Genomic DNA, 21,448 nt, shown 5'->3' with positions numbered 1-21,448 from the left:
GCCCTGGGCCAGCCCCTGGGAGCTCACATGTAAAGGTGCAACCTGGGGTTCATGGAGCTGAGCATGAAAGTGTGAGTGTGCGCGCACACGCGCGCGCGCATGTGTGTGTGTGTGTGTGTGTGTGTGTGGTGTGAGCAGGCATCACAAGCCTGGAGAGACCAGTAGGGGCCACCCGGCAGGCTTCCTGGAAGAGGGGAGTCCTGACCAGCAGTGAGAGGGAGGTGCAGGCCCTACGGACCAGGGGAGGCAGGTTGAAGTGAGGCCCAGGTGTCCCTGTCTGAGCCACCGGCCACCCCCTCCCCTCCGCCCCCCTCCCCCCGCTGAGATCCTCCCTGCGGCTCCCTGTGGCCAGCAGCTCTGCAGCACTCGGCTCTGCTCCACTCCGCTCAGCTGCGCTCCAGGAAGGCCACCTCCTCCCTGCCCTCCTCCTCCCCCGTCTCCTGCTGTCACCACTCACCTCTCATAGCCTCAAGGGGGTGGGGACCCCAGAGCTGGACACACTCCACCGTGGCCCCAGAGCCCAGCTCGTCGGACGGACAAACGGTCGGACGCAGGGCCCCGGAGCCCTGAGGTAGGCAGTGTGCCAGGGTGCCTCGCAGCCTCGTCAAGGTCAGTGCCCAGCGGGGGTGCGGCCGCTGTGGGGTCCTTGAGACCTTCAGAGCCCACCCTCTCTCTCAGACCTCAGGTGCCAAAGCGGGCTCTGACCCCAGGTGTGCCTGAGGCAGGCAGGGTCGGGGGGCAGGGGGCACCCGTGTGTCCACCAGCTGGCCTAGGTCTGGGGGTCTATTGGGAGAGGTCCCAGGCTGGGGACCAGCCCTGGCTCCACTCACGGAGGCCTCACTGGGGACACCCCGCTCTGGCCATGGGGAGCTAAAATTGGAAAGTGGCGAGTGGGAGGCAGCTGACAAAGCTATTTCGCGGGCTCTTCACCGTGCTCCGGTTTCAAGCTCCTGCTCCATTAACCTGATCCTCGGTGCCTCCCTACCCCCAGTGCCGCTGAGGAGGCGGCTCGGGCCTCCGGCCGGCCGGCCGGCCATGCAGAAGCCAGGCCCACAGCCCCTGGTGCAGGAAGGGGCGGCCGTGGTTGGTTTTCTCTGTGACTCCGGAGAGGCTTACGGAGGACACTCGATCCTGTCCCAGTTTTGCTGCATGACCTTGACGGGTTCCTGCGCCCCTCTGGCCCATGACCCCTCCACCTGTGTACAAGGGAGAGGGCCAACCTGGGGGAGCTGTTTGCAGGCGTGGCGGGGGACTTTTGGGAGGGGAGCTAGGGTGGGTGACGGAGCCGTGCCTGCTACCTCTCGGCTCAGCCCAACCGGAAAGGGTGTCGAGAAGTGTTCCTCCTTTTAATTTGGGCCCTGAGCCTGTTACCCATGGGACCCATAGGAAGGTCTCAGGCCAGGCTGGAGTCAGGTAAGAAGGGAATAGGTGCTAGCTGCAGTCCCAGTTCTGCTAGATGGCCCAGCAGAGAGAGCTCCTGGGGACGAACGGGGCTCTGGTAGAAGGGAGTGGCTAGGCTCACCCTGGGCCTGATACCGGTCAGCACCTTGGACAGCGGCCAGCACCCTCCCCGGTGCCCGCCTGGCTCTGCTCCCGCTTCCCCAGGGCAGCTCTTCAAATAGCACAGCCCGCAGCCAGCATCCAGGGCCTGAATACACCGAGCACCGAGAAAGTGGCCCGGTGTGGCCACGGACAGAGGCAGGAACCAGGGACGGGGCAGGCGGGAGCTCAAGGTTGGGGCAATGGGGGTCAGCGGGAGGCTGGAGGCTCAGTGCTGGGGGCCGGCCCTGGGGAGGTCACGGAAGGTCCAGGTGGCTCAGGAGGGTACGGGAGTCAGGGGAGACGGCGGGGAGGGGTGGGGCTCAGTCAGGCACTGAGGGAAGCTGTCTGAGGGTCATGGGGACGCTGGGGGCCAGAAACAAATTGAGGTGGTGCAGACAGGGCTTCTCCACATGAAGGGCATCCGAGGCCATGGCAGGAGCAGTTAGAGCACAAGCAGGGGCCAGCCCACCCATAAGGTGTGGGGAGCAAACAAAAGTGAGGAAGGCAGGCGGAGGGTGGAGGCTACGCCTTCCAGACTTCGGTGGGAAAGGCAGGACCCAGAGCAGAGACTGGGATGGGGGCAGGGAGAATGATGGCATGAGTCCCCAAGGGGCCAGGGGGACAGTCTGCAGGATGAGGTCCTCACCACCCTGGCGGGGGACCATAACGTGGGGCTAGGCAGGGCTGGGGGGCCAGTGTGCCCTCACCCAATCTGTCTCCCCCAGCCCCTTCCAGGCTATGGGCGTCAAGACAGCGCTGCCGGCAGCGGAGCTGGGCCTGTACTCCCTGGTGCTGAGTGGGGCCCTGGCCTATGCTGGACAGGGCCTGCTTGAAGCTTCACAAGGTAACAGCTGGGCCCTGGGGCAAGGGGGCGGGACTCTCCTCTTCCTGGGGCCTCAGGGTCCCAACAACCAGCAAGGCCAGAAACCTAGAGGCTCCAGATACAGAGTATTCCCTCTGCCCTGGGGGCTGGGCTGAGCCAGGTGCAGTCACGGGGAGACAGCTGCAGAGACGTCGGCAGAGATATAAATGCGGAGCCACAGAGAGAGACAGGCAGACAGACAGAGACTCAGACGCTTAGGGAGGCCCGGGCCCAGACACACAGCGAGGCCCAGAGGGAAGCAGAGGCGGAGGGAGGCCCAGGCTTCCCAGGGTGGCGGGGGCGGGGGGGGGGGGGCGCCTCGTGCAGGGCGGCGTGGCCTAGGGGAGGAGGCCCTCCCCCTGAGGCCGCACTCTCTCCCTTCTCAGATGGGGCCCATAGGAAGGCCTTCCGGGAGTCCGTGCGGCCCGGCTGGGAGTACATTGGCCGGAAGATGGTAGGTCCTGGCACATCTCTCTGATCCTGAACCCTTCCCGACTCTCCCCTATTCCAGGTGCTCAGAGGGCTCCCAATGGGGAGGGTCTCTGGCTTGAGCCTCCCCTGCCCCGGACCCTGCTCATTTAGGAAATAAATCAAGACAGGCCTTAGCAGCGGCCTCAGGCACTGTCCCTCCCAGGAACAACGCAATAATGCTGGAGTGTCAGGCAACGTGCCAGGGAGAGAGGGAGCTTTGAGGGGCGGGGCGGGGCGGCCCATATGGTGCCCCTCATTCCCCTCTGTCTCCCCGCCTGGTACTTCCCTCAGAGGGGAAGGCAGGGCCCTGCAGCCATGGCTCTGCTCTAATGTGTAAGGAGAACATGGGGGCTGGGACGGTGCTGGGACAATGCCGGGGCTCTGACCTGCCTGCCGGCCAGCCCACCCCGCTCCCCTGCCCCACCCTAACCTGCCCGGCCCGCCCCAGGACGTGGCCGACTTTGAGTGGGTGATGTGGTTCACCTCCTTCCGCAACGTCATCATCTTCGCCCTCTCCGGACATGTGCTGTTTGCTAAACTCTGCACCATGGTAGCCCCCCAGGTGAGCACGACCTGAGCCACCCCGGCCTCGCCCGCAGCCCCTCCGCAGCCGCAGGGGCTCTGGAAAACCATACTGGGGTCCCACCCCCATGGGTGCGGCTAGGTCAACGCAGCCTTCTCCCTGCCCGCAGCTCCGCTCCTGGATGTACGCTGTGTACGGGGCCCTGGCCGTGGTGGGCACCATGGGCCCTTGGTACCTGCTGCTGCTGCTCGGCCACTGTGTCAGCCTCTATGTGGCCTCGCTCTTGGGTCAGCCCTGGCTCTGTCTTGGCCTCGGCATGGCCAGCCTTGCCTCCTTCAAGCTGGACCCCCTAATCTCCTGGCAGGTGCGCAACAGGGAGGGGCAGGGGTGGAGGGTGCAGGGATGGGACACCCAAACTTCCCACCCCATCCAAGGCCCTTACCTCCCATGTCTCCTCAAGACTTTCCTCCACTTCCCCAGCTGTCTCTGAGCCTTTGAGCCTGGAGTATGCCTTGCCTACAAGGTGGTCCCCCCCACCAAAGCAGGGACATGTCCAGCTCATTCCCTGCTCTGTCCCCAGCACTTAACACAACCTTGCCGTGAGCAGCCACTGTTGCCTGGATCTGGAGAGAGGAAGGGGCGGGACCAGGCTGGGCCTCTGGGGCAAGCTGGGCAGGCTTCCCAGAGACCAGGGGCACCTGGTGAGCCGGCGGCCTGTTCTCTCCTATCCAGAACGGGTTTGTAACGGGCACTTTTGATCTTCAAGAGGTGCTGTTTCACGGGGGCAGCGGTTTCACAGTGCTGCGCTGCACCAGCTTTGCGCTGGAGAGCTGTGCCCACCCTGACCGCCGCTACTCCCTCGCCGACCTGCTCAAGTACAACTTCTACCTGCCTTTCTTCTTCTTCGGGCCCATCATGACCTTTGATCGCTTCCACGCCCAGGTGAGGGGACATTCTGTGGGCCCCCAGAGCTGGACTGGCTCTCTCGCTTCAGACAGGGGCTCCCAGCCACTGGTAGGACTCCCAAGGTGGGCTGAGTCCCCATCCGCAGGCATGGCTCCCTTCCTCAGACCCCAGGACTGGGCCACATTTTCCCGAGACTGGGATCACAGGATGGAGACGCCTCCTCCCTCAGACAGGACTCTCCTCCTGCTCCGCTGGGTCTCCCCCAGCAGGCGGCGACCCCCGTTGAGTGTTTCCACCCTCAGGCAGGGCTGCCAGGATGGAGCCAATTCTCCCCAGGCAGTGGGTGACTCTCCCCGGGGACACTTGGCACCCCCAGGTGAGCCAGGTGGAGCCGGTGAGGCGCGAGGGCGAGCTCTGGCACATCCAGGCCCAGGCGGGCCTCAGCGTGGCGGCCATCCTGGCGGTGGATATCTTCTTTCACTTCTTCTACATCCTCACCATCCCCAGTGACCTCAAGTTTGCCAGCCGCCTGCCGGACAGTGCCCTTGGTGGGTGCTGGGGGGCCCGGACCAGGGATGGGATCTTTGTGCCCTCTGTGCCCCCACGGCGTCACCGCTGGAGAAGCTGACGCCTCGAGGGGCACAGTGCCTACCTGAGGGTGTGGGAGCGGGGACCTCTTTGAAATGTGTGGGACTTGTTCGCTTTGTCCTGCAAGGCCAGGCTGATATGGGTCAGAGCCCTTTCCACCTCCCTGGGGCCTCGGACTGATCTCCACATTGGAATGGGGTCTCCCTGGGGCAGCCAGGGCCCAGAAGTGGGGAGAGGGTGCCCGTGGGCGTGGTCTGGGCAGCAGCACCTCCCCCAGGACCTGGGAAGATGGTGTCAGAAGCGGAGGGTAGCCCACCTAGACTGGGTGTCTGGGGTGGGGAGGCCGCTACAACGACCCATAGGCAGTGACAATGTGCTGTCCCCAGCTGGCCTCGCCTACTCAAACCTGGTGTATGACTGGGTGAAGGCGGCCGTCCTCTTTGGTGTCGTCAATACGGTGGCGCGCCTTGACCACTTGGACCCGCCCCAGCCTCCCAAGTGCATCACAGCACTCTACGTCTTCGCAGAAACGTGAGTGACAGCAGTGGGGGCCACGCCCTAGGGGCCCTCCTTCCCTTAGCCCCTCCCCCTCGTCCCGGGAGCCCTGCTCCTGGTTGGCTCACACTCAGCCGCCCTCCTCCTACAGGCACTTTGACCGTGGCATCAACGACTGGCTTTGCAAGTGAGTTGGGGTGGGCAGGGGGATGGGCACAGTCATGGGGCAGGTGTTTGAGTGGACAGTGCCGAGACTGGTCCGTGTTTTGAAAGATTCCCCCTGGCCCAGAGGAAGCAGGGAGGAGGGCGAGGAGGTCGTGGCACACAGGTCCCGGTGAAGGACATAGAGGTTTGGAGTTGGGTGGAGCCCGGGAGGTGAGAGAAACAGTCGGAGAGGAGACGCAGCAGGCAGCCTGGACGGGACTCGGCTGTGCGTTGCAGGCAGCAGGAGGGAGAGGGCAATGACTCCCCAATTCCTACCTGGAGCCTGGGAGGATGGAGGGGTGGTTTCCAGAACAGGATTCCATCTGAGAAATGCCTGGTTGGAATCTGGCAGGTCCAGGGAGGCGGTTCAGAGAAGTCTGGGGGATGGATGGAACGCTGAGCTCACGGGGGAGGGTGGTCTCTAGGCCTTAAGGGCCCCAAGGAGAGATGAGTCCCAGGAGGGAGGATGGAGTGAGGAGAGAAGGGGTAGCCGAAATCCGGCCTGGAAGAACGCTGGATGGGGGAGAAGAAAGAACAGGCAGAAAGGACTGAAAGGGGTGGTTACAGGAGCAGGAGAAAGGTCAAGGCCATGTCACATCCTGGGACTAAGAAGCCCGTCCAGGTACGGCGGGGGCAAGGGGGTCAGGCGCTGCTGGGGTCAAGGAAGCTAGAGACTGAGCGGTAGTGTTGGTGGCGGTACGCAGCCTCTCACTAAGAGCAGGGGCAGGTGAGGAGCCAGAAGCACCTGAGGAACTACAGGGGAATTCTTGTGCGGACAACTCCTGGAAGGAACCTGGTACTGAAGGGGAAGACAGAGGGGTGGCTGAGGGGATAGTGGGGTGTCTAAGAGACAAGATATGGCAGACAATGTGTGGGTGCTGGGGCGGAGAATTATTGCATAGAGAGGAAGGTGTTGGTGATGCAGGATAGAGGGCTGATGGGCAGAGCGAGGTCCCCGAGGAGGGAGGAGGAGGCGGAACCAGGCAGAGGCCTGGCTCCAGGTCAGGGAGGAGGAAGAGAAGCCGGCATGCTCAGGAAGGATCGCAGGTCTGGGTGGAAGGGTGGAATTTTCTCCACCCTCCTGCCTAGGTCCCCACTCATGCTGGGCAAGACGGGATAAGGGTGGTGTACTCGCTGCGGAGCACGGGAGAAGCCGATTAGAGAGAACTCGGCAAAGAGAGCCCAGGTGGGGTTGGAGGTGGTGGATTCATAGGCTCTGCTCTGTGAAGGTATACGGGTTTCCCCATCAGCACTTAGCTTCCTGGGTGCAGGCGAGGAGAAAGTGGGTGATTGGACGCTTCCAGATGGGTGAGAAGGAAGGGGTGAAGGGTTTTTGGTTGTTTGTAATGATGACTTGCTGGATGTAAGCCTGTTAAGGAGGAGGTCACAAGATGAGGAAGGGTGGGTATTAATGAGATTGATAGCTGGAGCTGGGGGCCGGGCCAGGAGGGGCTGGGCGAAGAAGAATGGGAATTAGTGAAATTTCAAGGGGTGACAAAGTTGGGGTGTGGCCGTGGGAGAGGGTGGCTGAGGTGGAGTGGACAAGGAACCAGTGGAAACGAGGAGCTCAAGGACATTACTCAATGGGTCTTCTACTGCATTTACTTAACAAATACTTATTAAGCACCTACTATATGCCAGGCACTGTTCTAGGCACTGGGGACACAGCAGGGAACATGGCAAAGTCCCTCAACTCATGGAGCTTACAGTCTAGTGGGGAGAAACAGACCTTAAACAGGTAAACAAACACATAAGTAATTTTAGAGAGTGGTAAGCATTATGGAAAAAATGAAACAGCATCATGGGATAGGAGTTGGCCACAGGATCTGGGCAGAGCTCTGTGAGATGATGTTTGAACTGCGACTTGAGTGACAAGGGAACCTGGGGAAGATAATTCGAGATAGAGGGAACAAGTGCACGGGCCTCGAGGCAGGAACCTGCTGCGTCCGAGGGTCAGAAAGGCCAATAGGCCGGAGCAGAGTGGATGAGGACAAGGATGGCGGGTGATGAGGTCAGGGGGCAGCAGATGCCAGAGGACTGGGGGTCTTCCAGCCACAGGAAGGAAAACTGAGTTTATTCTAATTGTAATGGTGGGGAGGCACTGGGAGAGGGTTTGATTGTGGAAGAGATGTGATCCAAGGTACACTCTTAAAAGACGCCTCGAGCTGCAGTGTGGGGAGCCGAGGGGAGGGGGCGAAGGCGGGAGCAGGGTGATGAGTTAAGAGACGTGCAATCGTCTCTGTGAGAGAAGCTGCCCCGACCGGGGTGGCGGTACGAAGGAGCTGAGCCGCAGCCAGGGCTGGGCGGAGCCCGTAGGATTTGCTGGCTTGGATGCAGGTGGGGGTGGGAACGGAGAATCCCAGCCGGCATTGAGGCCCAGCCTCCAAAGGAATGGATGGCAGCGTCGTTCACTGAGATGGGGATGAAGCGGGTTTGGGCAGGGATGGGGGAATCGGTCATTCAAGGGAGATGTCTGGTGACAGTTGGCGAGACAAGTCCAGAGGGAGACTGAGCTAAAGACACAGGCGTGGGGCTCAGCAGGGAGACAGTTCTCAGAGCTTTGGGTGTGGGAGAGGGCGCCGGGGACCGAGTGAGCATAGCTAGAGGAGACCTGGAGCCCAGGCCGAGCACCCCACAATCTGACAGGAAGCCACCTGCGAGTGGGAATGTTGAATGTGCCGGATGACGGCATTGAGGAGGGCTGTCCCTACTGTGTCCCCTTTGCCCGTCCCCTGCCTGCCCTTTCCCTCACTGCCACTGGTCCCTTCTCCCGCCTTTCCCGCAGGTACGTGTACGACCACATTGGTGGGGAGCACTCTGAGGTAATCCCAGAGCTGGTGGCCACAGTGGCCACCTTTGCCGTCACTACTCTGTGGCTTGGGCCTTGTGAGATTGTCTACCTGTGGTCCATCCTCAACTGCTTTGGCCTCAACTTTGAGCTCTGGGTGCAGAAGCTGGCAGAGTGGGGGCCCGTAGCACGAATTGAGGTGAGCTGGGGCTGGGCTTGTTGCTCTCTGGAGGCTTCCAGCCACACTTGGTCCCCAGTCCAGAACTTTCTCACCGCTGCCGTCCTGGTTGTCAGGACAGTAGCTCACCCTGCGGGTATCTGGCGCCCCCATCCCCCGCCGTTACTTCTCTGGGGTGTGGCACACCCAGGCCCGTCTATGTTGGTCAGGCGCTGCGCTCTCTCCAGTCCTCAGTTTCCCCATCTTAAACAATGACAGAGAGCTGACCTGGGACTCTCAGAGACCTCAGGGACCACGCGGGCAAGACCTCTGACCACCCATGTCCTCTTTCCCCTGGGCCTCTTGCCGCACGGACAATGCCTTCCTGGACCGGGCAGGCCTCTCTGTCGGAGCAGATGTCCCGCCGGGTCCGGGCCATCTTCGGAGCCATGAACTTCTGGGCTATCATCATGTACAACCTTGTAAGCCTCAACAGCCTGGAGTTCACAGAGCTGGTCGCCCGGCGCCTGCTACTCACAGGTGAGGGACGGAAGGGCGAGGATACAGAACAAGCCAGGCAGCAACCTCGAGGACTGTGACCTTTTGAAATGCTTCCACCTCCCCCCCAGTTCCCCAGGGACTCAGCGGGAGCGGCATGAGAAGAGAACAGTCACCGAGGGCGGGGGCCGCTCCCAGGCTTCAGTGACAGCTTCCCTCCACAGGGTTTCCCCAGACCACACTGGCCGTCCTGTTTGTCACCTACTGTGGTGTTCAGTTGGTGAAGGAGCGAGAGCGAACCCTGGCGCTAGAGGAGGAGCAGAAGGAGGACAAATTGAAGCCGGAGTAGGTGGGAGGGGGCAGGGACAGCCCTGCTCAGCCATTCCTGGGCCCAGGCCAGGCCGGGCCAGGCGGGGCCCGACGGAAAGAATAAAAGACTTTTCTACCACAGTTTGGCTGGTCCCTGCCCATTCCCCCAGCATTCTCCTGCCTCCTCGTCTGTGCTGCATGAGGAGCAGGGAGTTCTGGGCCACAGGAAAAGGGTCAACTCTTGCTGCATGCAGGGTGTGGAGGAGACATCATGTGGAAGGCAGGGACCACCAACCCGGAGACCCCAAAAGCTGAACGTTAAAGCCCCGGATCTTCAAACTAGCTGCTCACTCTCTTGGAGCGCCTGATTCCAGACCCTGAGCTGCTTGCTCGGAAGGCACTTTATTCTTCTTACGGAAGGAGACTTATCTGTGCTGCAGGGGGCACTCGATGGGGACATTCCCCATGAGACAGGCGAGGACCGGCTCCTGTGGGGAATTTACTGATGCGTGCAGCCAGGCTGCGGCAGGGCCAGGATGCAGCCTCCTGGGATACGTCCTTGTGTTGCTGGCTCAAGGGCCAAGAACGTGGGGGATACGGAGACATTGGAGGGGCCTCAGGTTCCTGTCCCTGTCCCCAGGCTGGGACTGGCAGTGTGACCTTCCCTGGCTGAAGCAGCCACTCGGCCATCATGACAGCCAGGTGGGCTCTGGCCCCTCCCAGCCTCCTCCCTGGAGCCCCCAGAAGGCCCGGCCTGTGTGGGCCGCAGGGCACTTGGTTCAGGCCCTCCAGGCTGGTTACATCTTGGTCAGGCGCAGCACGTTGAGCCGCACAGGTAGGAAGGTGGCGCCCGTGGCGTAGGCAATCTCCCGCAGCACACCTTCCCACTTCTTCTCATCCTCATTGTACCTGGGGGTGGCGCAGGGACCAGGAGCTCGGTCAGCGAGTTCAGAGGGAGGCCCAGCAGGCGGGTGCACTGGGCCTCCCTGGCCCCGGCTGCGGACAATGGTCGGCTCCGGGAAAGGGGCCCCCACAAGGCCCATCCCCAAAGAACACCCGCCCCACATTCCAGGTAGGGCCACCTCCCTCCAGCAAGGTCTACCTCTTCCCTTCAGATGTAGAATTTGCCAACTCAGCCCTCTAGGAAGTACCCCCATCCCCCTCCCGACAGCACCGCTCCTGGACGCCGCCTGCAGCAGTGGGATAAGGAAGGGCCCAGGGGCAGCGCAGGCGGCTGGAGCCGCTCCCCTGCACCCCCAGGAAGGACCAGCCATGGGAAGCAATGGCTCTTCGAGGCTGGGGTCCAGCGACTTCTCAATCCTGGCCCTGTCCCCCTCCCCCTCCCTGAGCATCCAGGAGGGAGGGGAGAGGGAAGGCCTGGTGGCCTCCTCAGGGCCTCTCTGCTTCGGAACATTTCCATGGTTCTGTGCCCTAAGCTTGGGGTCAGCTCCTGACTGTGACATGTGACTCTGTTGGGGACCCACAGTGGGGACCCATGGTGTCATGTGTGTGGGCCCAGACTTGCCCCACCAAATGGAGGGAACCTGGGCTGAACAGCACCCACTGTGGGGAATCTTCTGTCCCTTCCCCACAAGAATTGCAGAAGAGAAACCAGCTCTGCCCCCAGGTGAGCCTGCCAGGCACCTCGGGGCCCGGCCGCAGAGCTGTGGGCCCTCAGCCCTGCTCACGATCCCCCTCACCTCCCCGGGGCCAGGCTCACCTCCAGATGTCCGTGAGCTCTGTGGGGACCAGCTCCCCGGACTCAGTCTCCAGAGTGGCAAAGCCACCAATGGCATAGAGGGTGCCTGCCAGGCTGACCAGGCTAAGCGAGCTGCGCTCCTGCGGGAAGGCCTCAAAGGATGCCCACCTGGCGGGGGCGGGGGGGGGGAAGACGGTGAGGAGGTGCGTCACCGGGGTGCCTCAGTGAGCCCAGCGGCTGTCCCACCCTGGCACCCACAGCCTCAGCCACATGCCCCTGAAATCCAGACTCTGGGCTCGAGCACAGCCTCCCGGTCTGGGCCTTTTGGGGATGCCCACCCGGTGCCTCTGCCAGGGCCTCAGAGCATCCCTACGCTGTTCTCCTCCCCCTTCCCTCTGGTCTTCACTTCCTTCCCCATTCTCTCTGCCCCTCCCACTGCCCTTCACTGTCCCTTTGACATGCCATCCAACCTGCCCCCCGAAATCCGCCACAGATCCCCCCAGTGTCCCTCCTCCTCTCCTGAACCAACTCCCACTTGCCAGCTCAGAGGCCGTCACGCTCCCGGCCCCTCGGACCCCTGCCCGGTCCCCTTCTCCCACAATTACTCTCGAGGTGCCTTCACTCCCGTCCCAGGGCTCCTGTTGTTGAGGCCTCGTCTCCACCCCCGCACGGCTGGCAGGCCCCCAACCACCGCAGGGCTTGGCGGCCGAGGCCCAGCGCGCGCACCCCTGCTGCCGTGACTTGCATTTTAACACGATCTCCCGGGGACTCGTGGGCACGTTACAGTGTGAGAAGCCCTGGCCTGAAGCTTTCTACGGGGCACCCCCTGTGCCCCTTCCCCTCGGCAACCCCACCTCTGGGCCACCATCACCTCTTGCTATAAAGCAGCATCCCTGCCTCCTGGGAAATTCCTGATTTCTTATCTACACCAGCTGTCATGAGGCTTCTTAGTAAAACCCATTAGAGGAATTTCATTGCCCTCGGCCTGCTCACGGCCTCCACGGCCCCAGCAGCCCCTCCCCACCTCCGTCCACCCTGCGCGCTCCGTGCAACCTGAGCAATGGCCTTTCCTCCGATGGGCCTGCCTTTTTCTGCTAACTGCCTGGGCCCCCACCTTCCTTTCCCTGGCACCCTTCTCCCACCCCCACGGTTTTCTTCCTGGCCCCCAGTGCGGGGCGGCTGGGTCACCACTGCATCCCCAGTCCCAGGCCAGTGCCAGGTGTCAGTCTGTGCATGAGGAACCGGCATCTCGCCCCCCAGCCCTGGGAGCTCTCCCCTGCAGGCCGGGCCGGCCCGAACCCTCGTGCCGCCTTAGGGGAAGCCCACCTCACTACTGATCAGGGGAAACGGGCTTTTTCCGAGCCGATGTCCAAGCTCAGCTGCAAAAATCCAAGGCAGGAGCTACGCTTCCCTCGGGGCTGGCACAGAGGGGGCGGGCACAGGCACACAGCCAGGGGTCACAGGGAGGCCCTCAGTCCCTGGCCGTCCTGCCTGGGGAAGGGGCGGGGGACACACAGGAGTCAGGCAGCCGTACTTGTTGTCCGCGATGCTGTACACCTCGACGGAACTGGTCAGCCCAGTGTCTGTGACCCCAGCCGCCACAAAAATGCGGCCATCGTGGACGGTGGCCCCGAAGAGTGATCGAGCCGTCTGCATGGGAGCCAGCTCCTTCCACTCGAACTTCTTGGGGTCATAGACGCACATCTTATTCAGGCACTTCCTGTGGGGTTGGGGGCAGCCAGTGAGAGGGAGGGGGCAGGAGCAGAGCCCCTGTCCCTGTCCCTCCCCCGCCCCCGCCCTGCCTCCCTGGGCAGCCAGGACAAACACCCGACAGCCCCTCGGAGCTCCTGCTGCTGCTGCTCTCGCTGCAGGCCTGAGCCTCACCTGTTGCTTCCTTTGCCGCCAATGACGTAGACAAGGTCCATATGGGAGAGCACCGCGTGGCCGTACACCGCGTAGGGCAGCGGGTCCGATTCACCCCATTTGAACGACCTGGAGGGGAGGGGAGAGAGTGAGGGCACTCGGTCCCTGTCGGCCTCCACCGACCCACGCAACACGTATTCCGTATTCCGTATTCGGGGTGCACCCGGGAGATTACCCGAACTCCCCAGACCTCTCATTTCCTGGCTCAAGTCCCACCTGCCGCCCGCCCGCCCGGCCCCTACCCAACCGGGTCACTGCCCTCTGCGCGGTCCTAGACCGCCCCGCCTCCAGGTTCCCGCCCACGTCCTCAACCCAGGCCGCGCGGCCCGCCCCCCGCCCGCGCTCACAGCCTGTCGTAGCACATGACCGAGTCCAGGCTGCTCTCCCCGTCCTTGAGCTCCCGGCCTCCGACCACGTAGATGGAGTTGAGAGCCTCTCCCAGGCCGAAGAGGCAGCGCGGCGAGGGCAGCGGCGGCATCCCCAGCCAGTCTGAGTCCAGGTGGTCAAACTGCGGGGAGGGGGCGGGGAGGCAGTCAGCTACCGCCCTCCACGCCCCCAGCCCCAGCTCCACCCCCAGCCCAGCCCCATCCGGCCACCCTGGGTCACAAAGGAGTCCAGGCGTCCCAGTAGGGCCAGCGAAGCCTGAAGCTGGTTTCTGGAGACAGCGCCCCTCCTCCGATCAGGCTGAGAACAGCGGAGCGCGGCAACCCCCACCGGGCCCGCTTCTGAATAGCCAGAGGCCGGGAGATCACCGTCGCGGCACCGGCGCGGGGCGGCTCTGCCAGGGCCTCCGAGAGGGGGGCCAGCGGTGGCCCTGGCCCTTGCCCAGCACGGCCCGTCCCACCGCACAGCCCTGCCACTCGCCCCTTAAAACCTGCAGTGTGAGCCCCTCGCCCTGTCCGCCTGGACAGTCTTATAATAATATTAGTGGCTCATGTTTTTTTAAAGTTTCCTGAGCCCCGTGCTGATGAACACTTTATACCCACCATTTCACCTTCAAACAACCCTACCAAGCAGGAAGAATCACGGAAGCCCAGAGAGATCAAACCACGTGCCCACCTGGGCCTTGGCTGGTCACTGGTGGGGCTGCCCCCGCCCCCCAGCTTAACCCTGGCATCAAGCCACTCCTCACCCCTCACCCCTGGCCTCACTGAGCACACCGCTCACAGGCTCCTTCCCCCACCCCCGACCCCCTTCAGGTCTCCAGATGCCACCCACCTGGCTCACACTGACAGAGCCAGTCCCCAGGAAGCCACTTCTGCACTCCGAGATCCCACAGTTACACTACAACTTGGACTGGGCACCCCACTCTCCTGGTCCTTCCGGGGCCCTCAGTTTGCTCATCTGTGTAACAGGAGGACTAGGCAGGATGGTCCCTTTGTCTGGGATGCTCTCTCCCACACTCCAGTCTTGGCCGCATGCAAAGGCCCTGCCCAGACCCCGACACTGATCTTGCTCCTCCTTCTCGCGGTGCCTGACCCCACGCCCTGTGCAGGGCTGGTGTCCGCGACACATCAGACTGTCCTGGGGCTAACATTCCCCCAAAACTAAAACACCATAAAGTTACGCAGCTCATTGCCCACAGCCTACAACTGCCTTCAGCTTTCAGTGGCTGTCAGCAAACCTCCTTGGTCTACATCTCACCCTAGACCAACGACATTGACCAAGAAGCAGACACAGGTCGCTCCTGGGCCTCAGGGCTGACGCCAGCGCCTAGCACCCAGCATTGGTCACCCCCTCCCAGGACTGCCCAGGCACCTGCAAGAAGTAAGCACTCATGGGGTCCTCTTTGTTGTCCTCGTTGTAGAAGAGGCCCCCAGCCACGAAGACCTGGTTCTCCTTTGTCGCCAGGCTGACGTGGTTCTTGGGGATCTGGGTGGAGAGAGAGGCACAGTAACACTCGTTGGCAGCCGGATCGTAGGCCACGGCGCCCTCCTCGCTGATCATGAAAATGAGGTCCTGCAGGAACATGCCAAAGCGCAGCGTGTCGTTGAGGATGCCGGGTAGGACACGCTCGTCCTCCTCCTCCTCGTCCTCTTCTGCCTTGGCTTCACCCGTGCCCTTGTCAGCCGCCTTGGTCCCAGCTGCCTCCTTCCCCTTCTCCTTCTTCTTCTTGCGCAGGACAGTGATGCGGCCCTCGTGGGCATCCTTCACCATCTGCACTTTCCGCAGCAGCTCGGGCTGGGCCCGCACGAGAGGGTGGCGCTCCACGCGGCTCTCCAGGAAGGCGCGCGGCAGCAGGCGGAAGCGCACGCTCTCGAAGACAGTGGGCAGCGCGCGCTGGCGCTCGGCCTTGGCCTCGGCGTCGCCGCTGGCCGCCCACCGCATCACCGCCTCAAACACAGCCTCCTCCTTTTCCACGTTGAGGTTGTCGCTGGAGATGATGGCGATGAGCTCGTCGGCCGAGAGCCCGAGGAAGTCGTTGTCGCGTGACACGAGCGAGAAACGCGCGCAGATGAAGTCGCGAGCGGCCACGGCCAGGCGCGCGCAGTCGAGCAGGAGCCCGAGACGGAAGACCGCCAGGCAGTTGGAGAGACACAGGCGTTTCTGCAGGAAGGACACGCAGATGGTGAAGATGGACGGGATCTGGAAGCGGTGCGCCGCGGCAAACAGATCCTGAACGCTCGCCTCGTCCAGCGAGATCTCCGACGTGTACAGGTAGTGCAACACCTGGGCCACCACGTCCGGGGACACCTCCTCCAGGCGCAGTTCGCCTGCGTTCTCGGGCTCCGCCAGGAAACGTGCCCGGAAGTAGGGGCTGCAGGCGGCCAGCACCAGGCGGTGGCACGGGAACTCACGCTCGCCCACCCGTACCACGCAGTCGAGGAACTTGCCGTGGTCCAGCATGTCCTTGAGCCCGTCCTGCAGGAGCGTCTGCTGGTACAGCCGCTGCTCCTCCGCCTGCTCCAAGCCCAGCGCCATGGTGGGTGGCCTAGGCCTAGGGTGCAGTGACCGAGGGTGCCAGGGGCTTCCTCTCTGTACTCCCTGCTTTCCTGCTGGGTCCAGCTCAGCCTATGCAGCTGTCTTCCTGGGGCTATATATAGAGGAGGACCTGGCCCTGTAAGGCGAGCTGCCTGGCCTCCTGCACATGACGCAGAGGGGACAACTGGGCAGAGGCCCCATCCCAGAGCAGCCTTGACTCAGCCCCACGGGCTCATGGGACCGGAATGGGGTTTCTGGGCCCTCCGGGAAAGGTGAGGGCCTCTCTGCCTCATTTCTAAAAGGGGGCACGGGGTGGTGTTGACCGCATTCCTTGATTGGGCAACGGCCCTCGGGGGAGGGGCTGCCCCAGCCTCTGCCCCTTACATCAGGGAGGGGCAGACATCGAAGTCCCACTTGTCCCGGTCGCCCTGCCTTCATGCCTCCTGTGTCTTCCCATCCAAGCGCCTCTATCTTCGTCTCTGGAGTACCTCTCACTCCAACCCCCTCCCAGAGCTTGCGTTTTGTGCTCAGTGAACTTGAGCATGGCATCCGCTCACTGGGGGCCTTGTTATCCAGCCTTTTAAATGGGAAGATATTTTCCAACCTTTGCCCCGGCTCAGATACCCTCTTTCAACTGTGCAAGAGAGTGCGTGAGGTGAACTAGGTGGCCACTTTTCTGTGGAGCCTGGGGCAGGGCAGGGCTCTCTGTGGACCCTCAGTTTCCCTTCCTACTCAGTGAGGAGGTGGAGGAGTTGGACTCGGAGGCCGCAGCCCGTTCTGCTGAGGTTCAGAGGCACTGAGGTTCTGTATTGCTAGGAGCGCACAGTCATAGGGTTTGAACACTGTTAGGCGTCTGACATGCTAGAGTAATTTCCTAGGATGTGACTATTCTAGGTGTTTAAACCCCTAGGGTTTTAACATTCTGGGGGAGTGACATTCTGGACTTCAGTGTTCAAACAGTGACACTCGAGGAGTTTACTATTCCAGGACTTTAGCTATATGTGCTCATTGGTCTTTGTCCATTCCCCATTCTTGGCCTGGCCTGAGCCTGCCCGGCCTTGGAGCCCCTGTGCCTAGTCTAAGGGATCAGGGTGGAGACCCAGGACAGCCAGCCCCTATGGCCACGCTGCTCAGGACTCCTGACCAACCCCCCTTCGCACACACAACAGCCTCCACCACCAAGATTAACTTGTTCCCAAAGTGCAGGAGGCTGCAGCTGTGGGTTAAATTTAGCCCCCAGGACACTGGCGTGAACTGTTATGGGGCATTCTCCCATCATTCCTCTGAGTCACTTGTTTATAATCTCAGGCTTGGGGGGTGGAGGGATTGGAGAAGGGACCTTAGGCTGGGCCAGGACTGAGTCACCTCCCCTTTTGTGATCTCAACGACGTCACTGCCGGGTCCCTCCTGAGCAGTGCTTTTGACCACCGCTGGCTCGCCCCACCCCGAGCAGACCCCAGAGGGCACAGCACCTGGAAGGCCCTGACGGTGGTCCTGTCCGTCTTGCAGAAACGACAAGGAGCGCAAGTGGTGGGCATCCAACGCAGCCCTGGAATGGAGCAAGTCCTGTCAGTGACACAAGGCTCTGAGAGGCTCGGCGACTTGGCCAAGTCACACAGTTGACAAGTGACCCGGCCAGGATTCAAGGGGGATCTGCCTACCTCCAAGAACTTACTGCTTCCCACAAATTAACAACAACAAGGTCCATTAATCATAGTTTCATTTTCCAAAGACCCGGACAGAAGGTACTGACTGAACAATTAACTTATATTTACCAAGTGACTCCACAATGTATTTTTAGATTATGATGAATCTCATAGTGCTCACTCCCTACCAGGCATTCCACTAGAACATATATATGTGGCTCATTCATTCACCGAGAACCTTCCGGGGATTCAGCAGTGAACGCATCAGGCAAGAATTCCTGTCTTCATGGAGCTTCCATTCAGCCGGGGGTGGGGGAATGACAGCAACAAATAAATTGTTATACAGCATGTCAGCTGGTGATAACTGCTATGGTGACAAACAGCGGGAAACAGGGTGTGGGGAGTGACAGATGGAGGTGGTAACAATTTTAAGCGGAGGAGGCAGGATGGACTCACTAAAAAGACTCCATCTGAGCCCTGGAAAAGGAGGGTTCCCGGCAAGGGGGCGGCTTGAGCAAATGGCCTGAGGCAGGAACGTGCCTGGCTCCTGTGCGGGCTGGGGCAGCGAATGAGGAGGTGAGAAGGAGGGAATGAGGACAGAGAGGAACGGGTGAGGGGACCGTGCAAGACCACGTGCAGTTTCCCCCTCAGTGAAACGGGATCCGCTGTTTACGTTTTCACTCGAGTTATAGAAAATGCAAACATACACAGAAGTAGAGAGACAAGGACGCTGAACTCCCTTGTGCCTGTCACCTTGCTGCAGGTCATGTCATGGCCAGTCCTGGAGCACCTCTGCGGCACCCGCTCTGTGCGTGACCCAGGGAGAGGCCCGAGCGCTGGTCGTGGGTGCAGGCGAGAGAGGGGGACAGCAGGGCTCCACCACTTGTCGTCGAACCGAAGGAAAATGTCATCTCACTTCATCCCTTTAATTTTTACTCATTAAATCGTTACACCAAAATCATGAGGTAAGTATTGGAAACTGAAATGTAGGTGGCCAGCAAATAGGGATCAGTCTTTTGTTGTTTATAAACAGCTTTGTTGAGGCAAAAGTGACATCCAGTAAACTGCACATATGGAAAGCATACCATCTGATCAATTTTGACATATGTATATACACCTGTGAAAACTACCACCAAAATCAAGGTAAAGGATATATCCATCACCCATGAGTTGCCTCGTGGGACGGGTTACCCCGAGCTCCCAGCCTGGGGCACCCAGTCTGTTCTCTCAGACAGCAGAAACAGAAACGAGTGACAATCTGTCATTAGAACCTCAGCCCGCAAATGTCGACCTGGGCCCGCATGCTAAACCTAAGCAGGGCAACTGCTTGTTTAAAAAAAAAAAAAAAAGAACCCAGAATCTTCTAACGTAATAGCCAAGATGTCCAGGATACAATAAAAAAAATCACCGGTCATAATAATAACCAGAGAAATCACAACTTGAATGTGAAAAGAATCAACTGATGGCAACACTGAGACGAGTCAGATGCTTGGACGGTCTGCCAAGGGCTCTGAAGCGGCCATTGTAACAACGCTTCCACGATAAATCACACGTTCTCTGGAAACAAACCCAAGGGTTCTGAAGCAGCCATAGCAACAATGCTTCCACGATAAATCACACATTCTCTGGAAACGAGTTTGTATAAATTGAAAATCTTAGCAAGGACATGAGAGTTATACAGAAGAACCAAGTGGAAATCAGAGAACTGAAAAATGGAACAACAGCACAGAAACTTGCCAAACGGTCTCAGGAGGAGAGGGCAGATGACAGAGGGTAAGATGCCCGTGAGGACAGATTAATAGAACATACCCGATCTGAAGAACAGAGAGAGTGTGGAGTGAAAAATAAAAAATGAGCAGCATCTCAGGCCCACAAGACAAGAACAAAGGATCCAGCATTGGCATCATAAGGCTCCAGAAGGAGAGAAGGGGCTGAATACTTCCAAAATCTGGTGAAAGACACAAACACGCAACTTCAAAGAGCTGAGCAAACTCCAAACAGGATCCGTGCCACGACACGTAATTAAACTTCCAAAAACTGAAGACAAAGAGAAAAACCTTGAAAGCAGCCAGATATAAACAACACATTCCCCATAGGGGAACACCAATTTAAATGATGGTTGATTTCTCACCAGAAACCATGGAGGCCAAAAGAAAGTGGCACAACATTTTTTAAGAGCTGAAAGAACTGAAAATGGTGAATTCTATATGTGATGAAACTCTCTTTTAGGAATGTAGGGGAAATAATCCCAGGGAATCTACAAAACAAAACAAACAAATGAACAAACAAACAAAAACTTCCAGGAAACTAAGAAATGAGTTCAGCAAGGTTGGAGGATATAAGATCAATACACAAAAATCAATTGCATGTCTGTCTATGCACAATGAACATGTAGAAACCAAAATTGAAAATATAATAGCATTTATAATCACTCTAAAGAAAGTGCAACATTTAGGAGTACACTTAACAAAATGCATGTAGGCTCTGTGGACTGAAAATTACAAAACGCTGATGGAAGACATCGTAGGAGACCTAAATAAATGGAGACACATACTGTGTGTGTGGATTAGAAGACGCAACACAGTAAAAATGTCCATTCCCCCCAAACTGAACTATAGATTTAATTCAGCATCTTATTAAAATCCTAGAATAGTTTTTAATAGACATAGACAAGCTTATTATAAAATCCATATGGAAAGGCAAAGGCCCTAGAATAATAAAGACAATCTTAGCAAAGAAGAATAAAGTGGGAGTAATCACTCGACCTGGCTGGAAGTTTTCCTATGTGGTTACAGTGATCAGGATTTTGTGGTATTGGCAGAAGGGCAGACACATAGATCAATAAAACACAATGGAGGACCCAGAAATAGATCTAAATATGCTCAGCTGATTTTTGACAAAGGTCCAAAACAACTCAATGGAGGAAGGATAGACTTTTCAACATATAGGGCTGGAGAAATTAGACATCCATAGGAAAAAAATAAAAAGCCTCTACCCAAATCTCACACTTTGTACAAAAATTAACTCAAAATGGATCATGGACTTAAAATGTAAACCATCTAAAACAATCTTGAAAAAGAAGAGCAAAGTTGGAGATCTCACACTTCCTGATTTCAAAACTTACTGCAAACCTACAGGAATCAAATCAGTGTGGTACTGGCATAAAGACAGGTACACAGACCACTGGAATAGAATAGAGAGCCCAGGAATAAACTCGCACATACATTGTCCAGTGATTTTTAACAAGGGTGCCAAAACTATTCACTGAGAAAAGGGCAGTCTTTTCAGTAAATAGTGTTTGGAAAACTAGATATCCACACGCAAAGGAATGAAGTTGTCTTATAGCATCTGCAAAAAGGAACTCAAAATTCAAGAGCTAAAACTACAAAGCTTTTAGAAGAAAACAGGTAGAAGCTTCATGATGTTGGATCTGACAGTTTCTTGGATATGACACCAAATACACGAGCAACAACAAAAAACAGATTGCATCTAAACTTAAAGCTTTTGTACATCTAAGGACAGAGTTGATAGAAAAGGCAACCCTGGGAATAGCAGAAAATATTTGCAAATTGCATATCTGATAAGGAGTTAACATCTACAATATATAAAGAACTCCTAAAATGTAACAACAAACAACCTGATTTAAAAATGGGCAAAGGAACTGAATAGACATTTTTTCAAATAAGATATATAAATGGCCAATAAGCACATGAAAAGGAGTTCAATGTACTAACTGCTAGGAAAATGTAAGCCCAAACCACAAGATACCACCTCACACCCCCATTAGAAAGGCTACTGCAAAAAAACAACCAAACAACAGGTATTGGTGAAGATGTGCAGAAATGAAAAGGCTTGTGCGCTCTTGGTGGGAATGTAAAAATGGTAGAGCCACTGTGAAAAACAGTGTGGTAGTTT

At 58.5% G+C, this 21,448-nt stretch overlaps 2 protein-coding genes across 9 annotated transcripts; one reads left to right on the top strand and one right to left on the bottom strand.

Annotated features, from left to right (window-relative positions):
* Positions 1-385: 385 nt before the first annotated feature.
* Positions 386-9,482, top strand: HHATL (hedgehog acyltransferase like). 8 transcript variants are annotated; one of them, XM_054594739.1, is made up of 12 exons: positions 386-571; positions 2,268-2,386; positions 2,791-2,858; positions 3,324-3,437; positions 3,568-3,762; positions 4,131-4,340; positions 4,681-4,852; positions 5,279-5,423; positions 5,539-5,574; positions 8,377-8,578; positions 8,935-9,076; positions 9,259-9,482. In XM_054594739.1, the coding sequence occupies exons 2-12, from the start codon at positions 2,281-2,283 to the stop codon at positions 9,381-9,383; spliced, it is 1,515 nt and encodes a 504-aa protein (XP_054450714.1). In that variant the 5' UTR covers positions 386-571; positions 2,268-2,280; the 3' UTR covers positions 9,384-9,482. The 8 variants fall into 8 exon arrangements, 7 of the variants coding, with proteins under 7 accessions (XP_054450714.1, XP_054450715.1, XP_054450717.1 ...); XM_054594740.1 differs by having other exon boundaries at positions 386-609; XM_054594742.1 differs by lacking the exon at positions 386-571 and adding an exon at positions 993-1,083.
* Positions 9,483-9,602: 120 nt separating this feature from the next.
* Positions 9,603-15,973, bottom strand: KLHL40 (kelch like family member 40). The gene is made up of 6 exons (XM_054594735.1): positions 14,724-15,973; positions 13,313-13,473; positions 12,927-13,034; positions 12,577-12,762; positions 11,064-11,210; positions 9,603-10,252 (listed from the first exon to the last, which is right to left on the bottom strand). Exons 1-6 carry the CDS (start codon positions 15,885-15,887, stop codon positions 10,141-10,143), a joined length of 1,878 nt encoding a protein of 625 aa, XP_054450710.1. The 5' UTR covers positions 15,888-15,973; the 3' UTR covers positions 9,603-10,140.
* Between the last annotated feature and the right edge of the window lie 5,475 nt (positions 15,974-21,448).

This window comes from Pteronotus mesoamericanus, unplaced genomic scaffold (genome assembly GCF_021234165.1).
Source record: "Pteronotus mesoamericanus isolate MK-2021 breed Mesoamerican mustached bat unplaced genomic scaffold, CSHL_Meso_final scaffold_533, whole genome shotgun sequence".
Classification (NCBI taxonomy): Eukaryota; Metazoa; Chordata; class Mammalia; order Chiroptera; family Mormoopidae; genus Pteronotus; species Pteronotus mesoamericanus.
Note: the sequence above shows the minus strand (reverse complement) of the source record. Positions and strands in the feature narration are given on the sequence as shown.

Excerpts from the sequence above, each read along its gene's own strand:
- HHATL (XM_054594736.1), top strand. The coding sequence starts at position 1,184 with ATGACCCCTCCACCTGTGTACAAGGGAGAGGGCCAACCTGGGGGAGCT. Across the intron at positions 1,414-2,267 it reads TCAGGCCAGGCTGGAGTCAG|CCCCTTCCAGGCTATGGGCG; the intron begins GTAAGAAGGGAA and ends TGTCTCCCCCAG. Across the intron at positions 2,859-3,323 it reads AGTACATTGGCCGGAAGATG|GACGTGGCCGACTTTGAGTG; the intron begins GTAGGTCCTGGC and ends GGCCCGCCCCAG.
- KLHL40 (XM_054594735.1), bottom strand. The coding sequence starts at position 15,887 with ATGGCGCTGGGCTTGGAGCAGGCGGAGGAGCAGCGGCTGTACCAGCAG. Across the intron at positions 13,035-13,312 it reads GTCATGTGCTACGACAGGCT|GTCGTTCAAATGGGGTGAAT; the intron begins GTGAGCGCGGGC and ends CCTCCCCTCCAG. Across the intron at positions 11,211-12,576 it reads TACAGCATCGCGGACAACAA|GTGGGCATCCTTTGAGGCCT; the intron begins GTACGGCTGCCT and ends CGCCCCCGCCAG.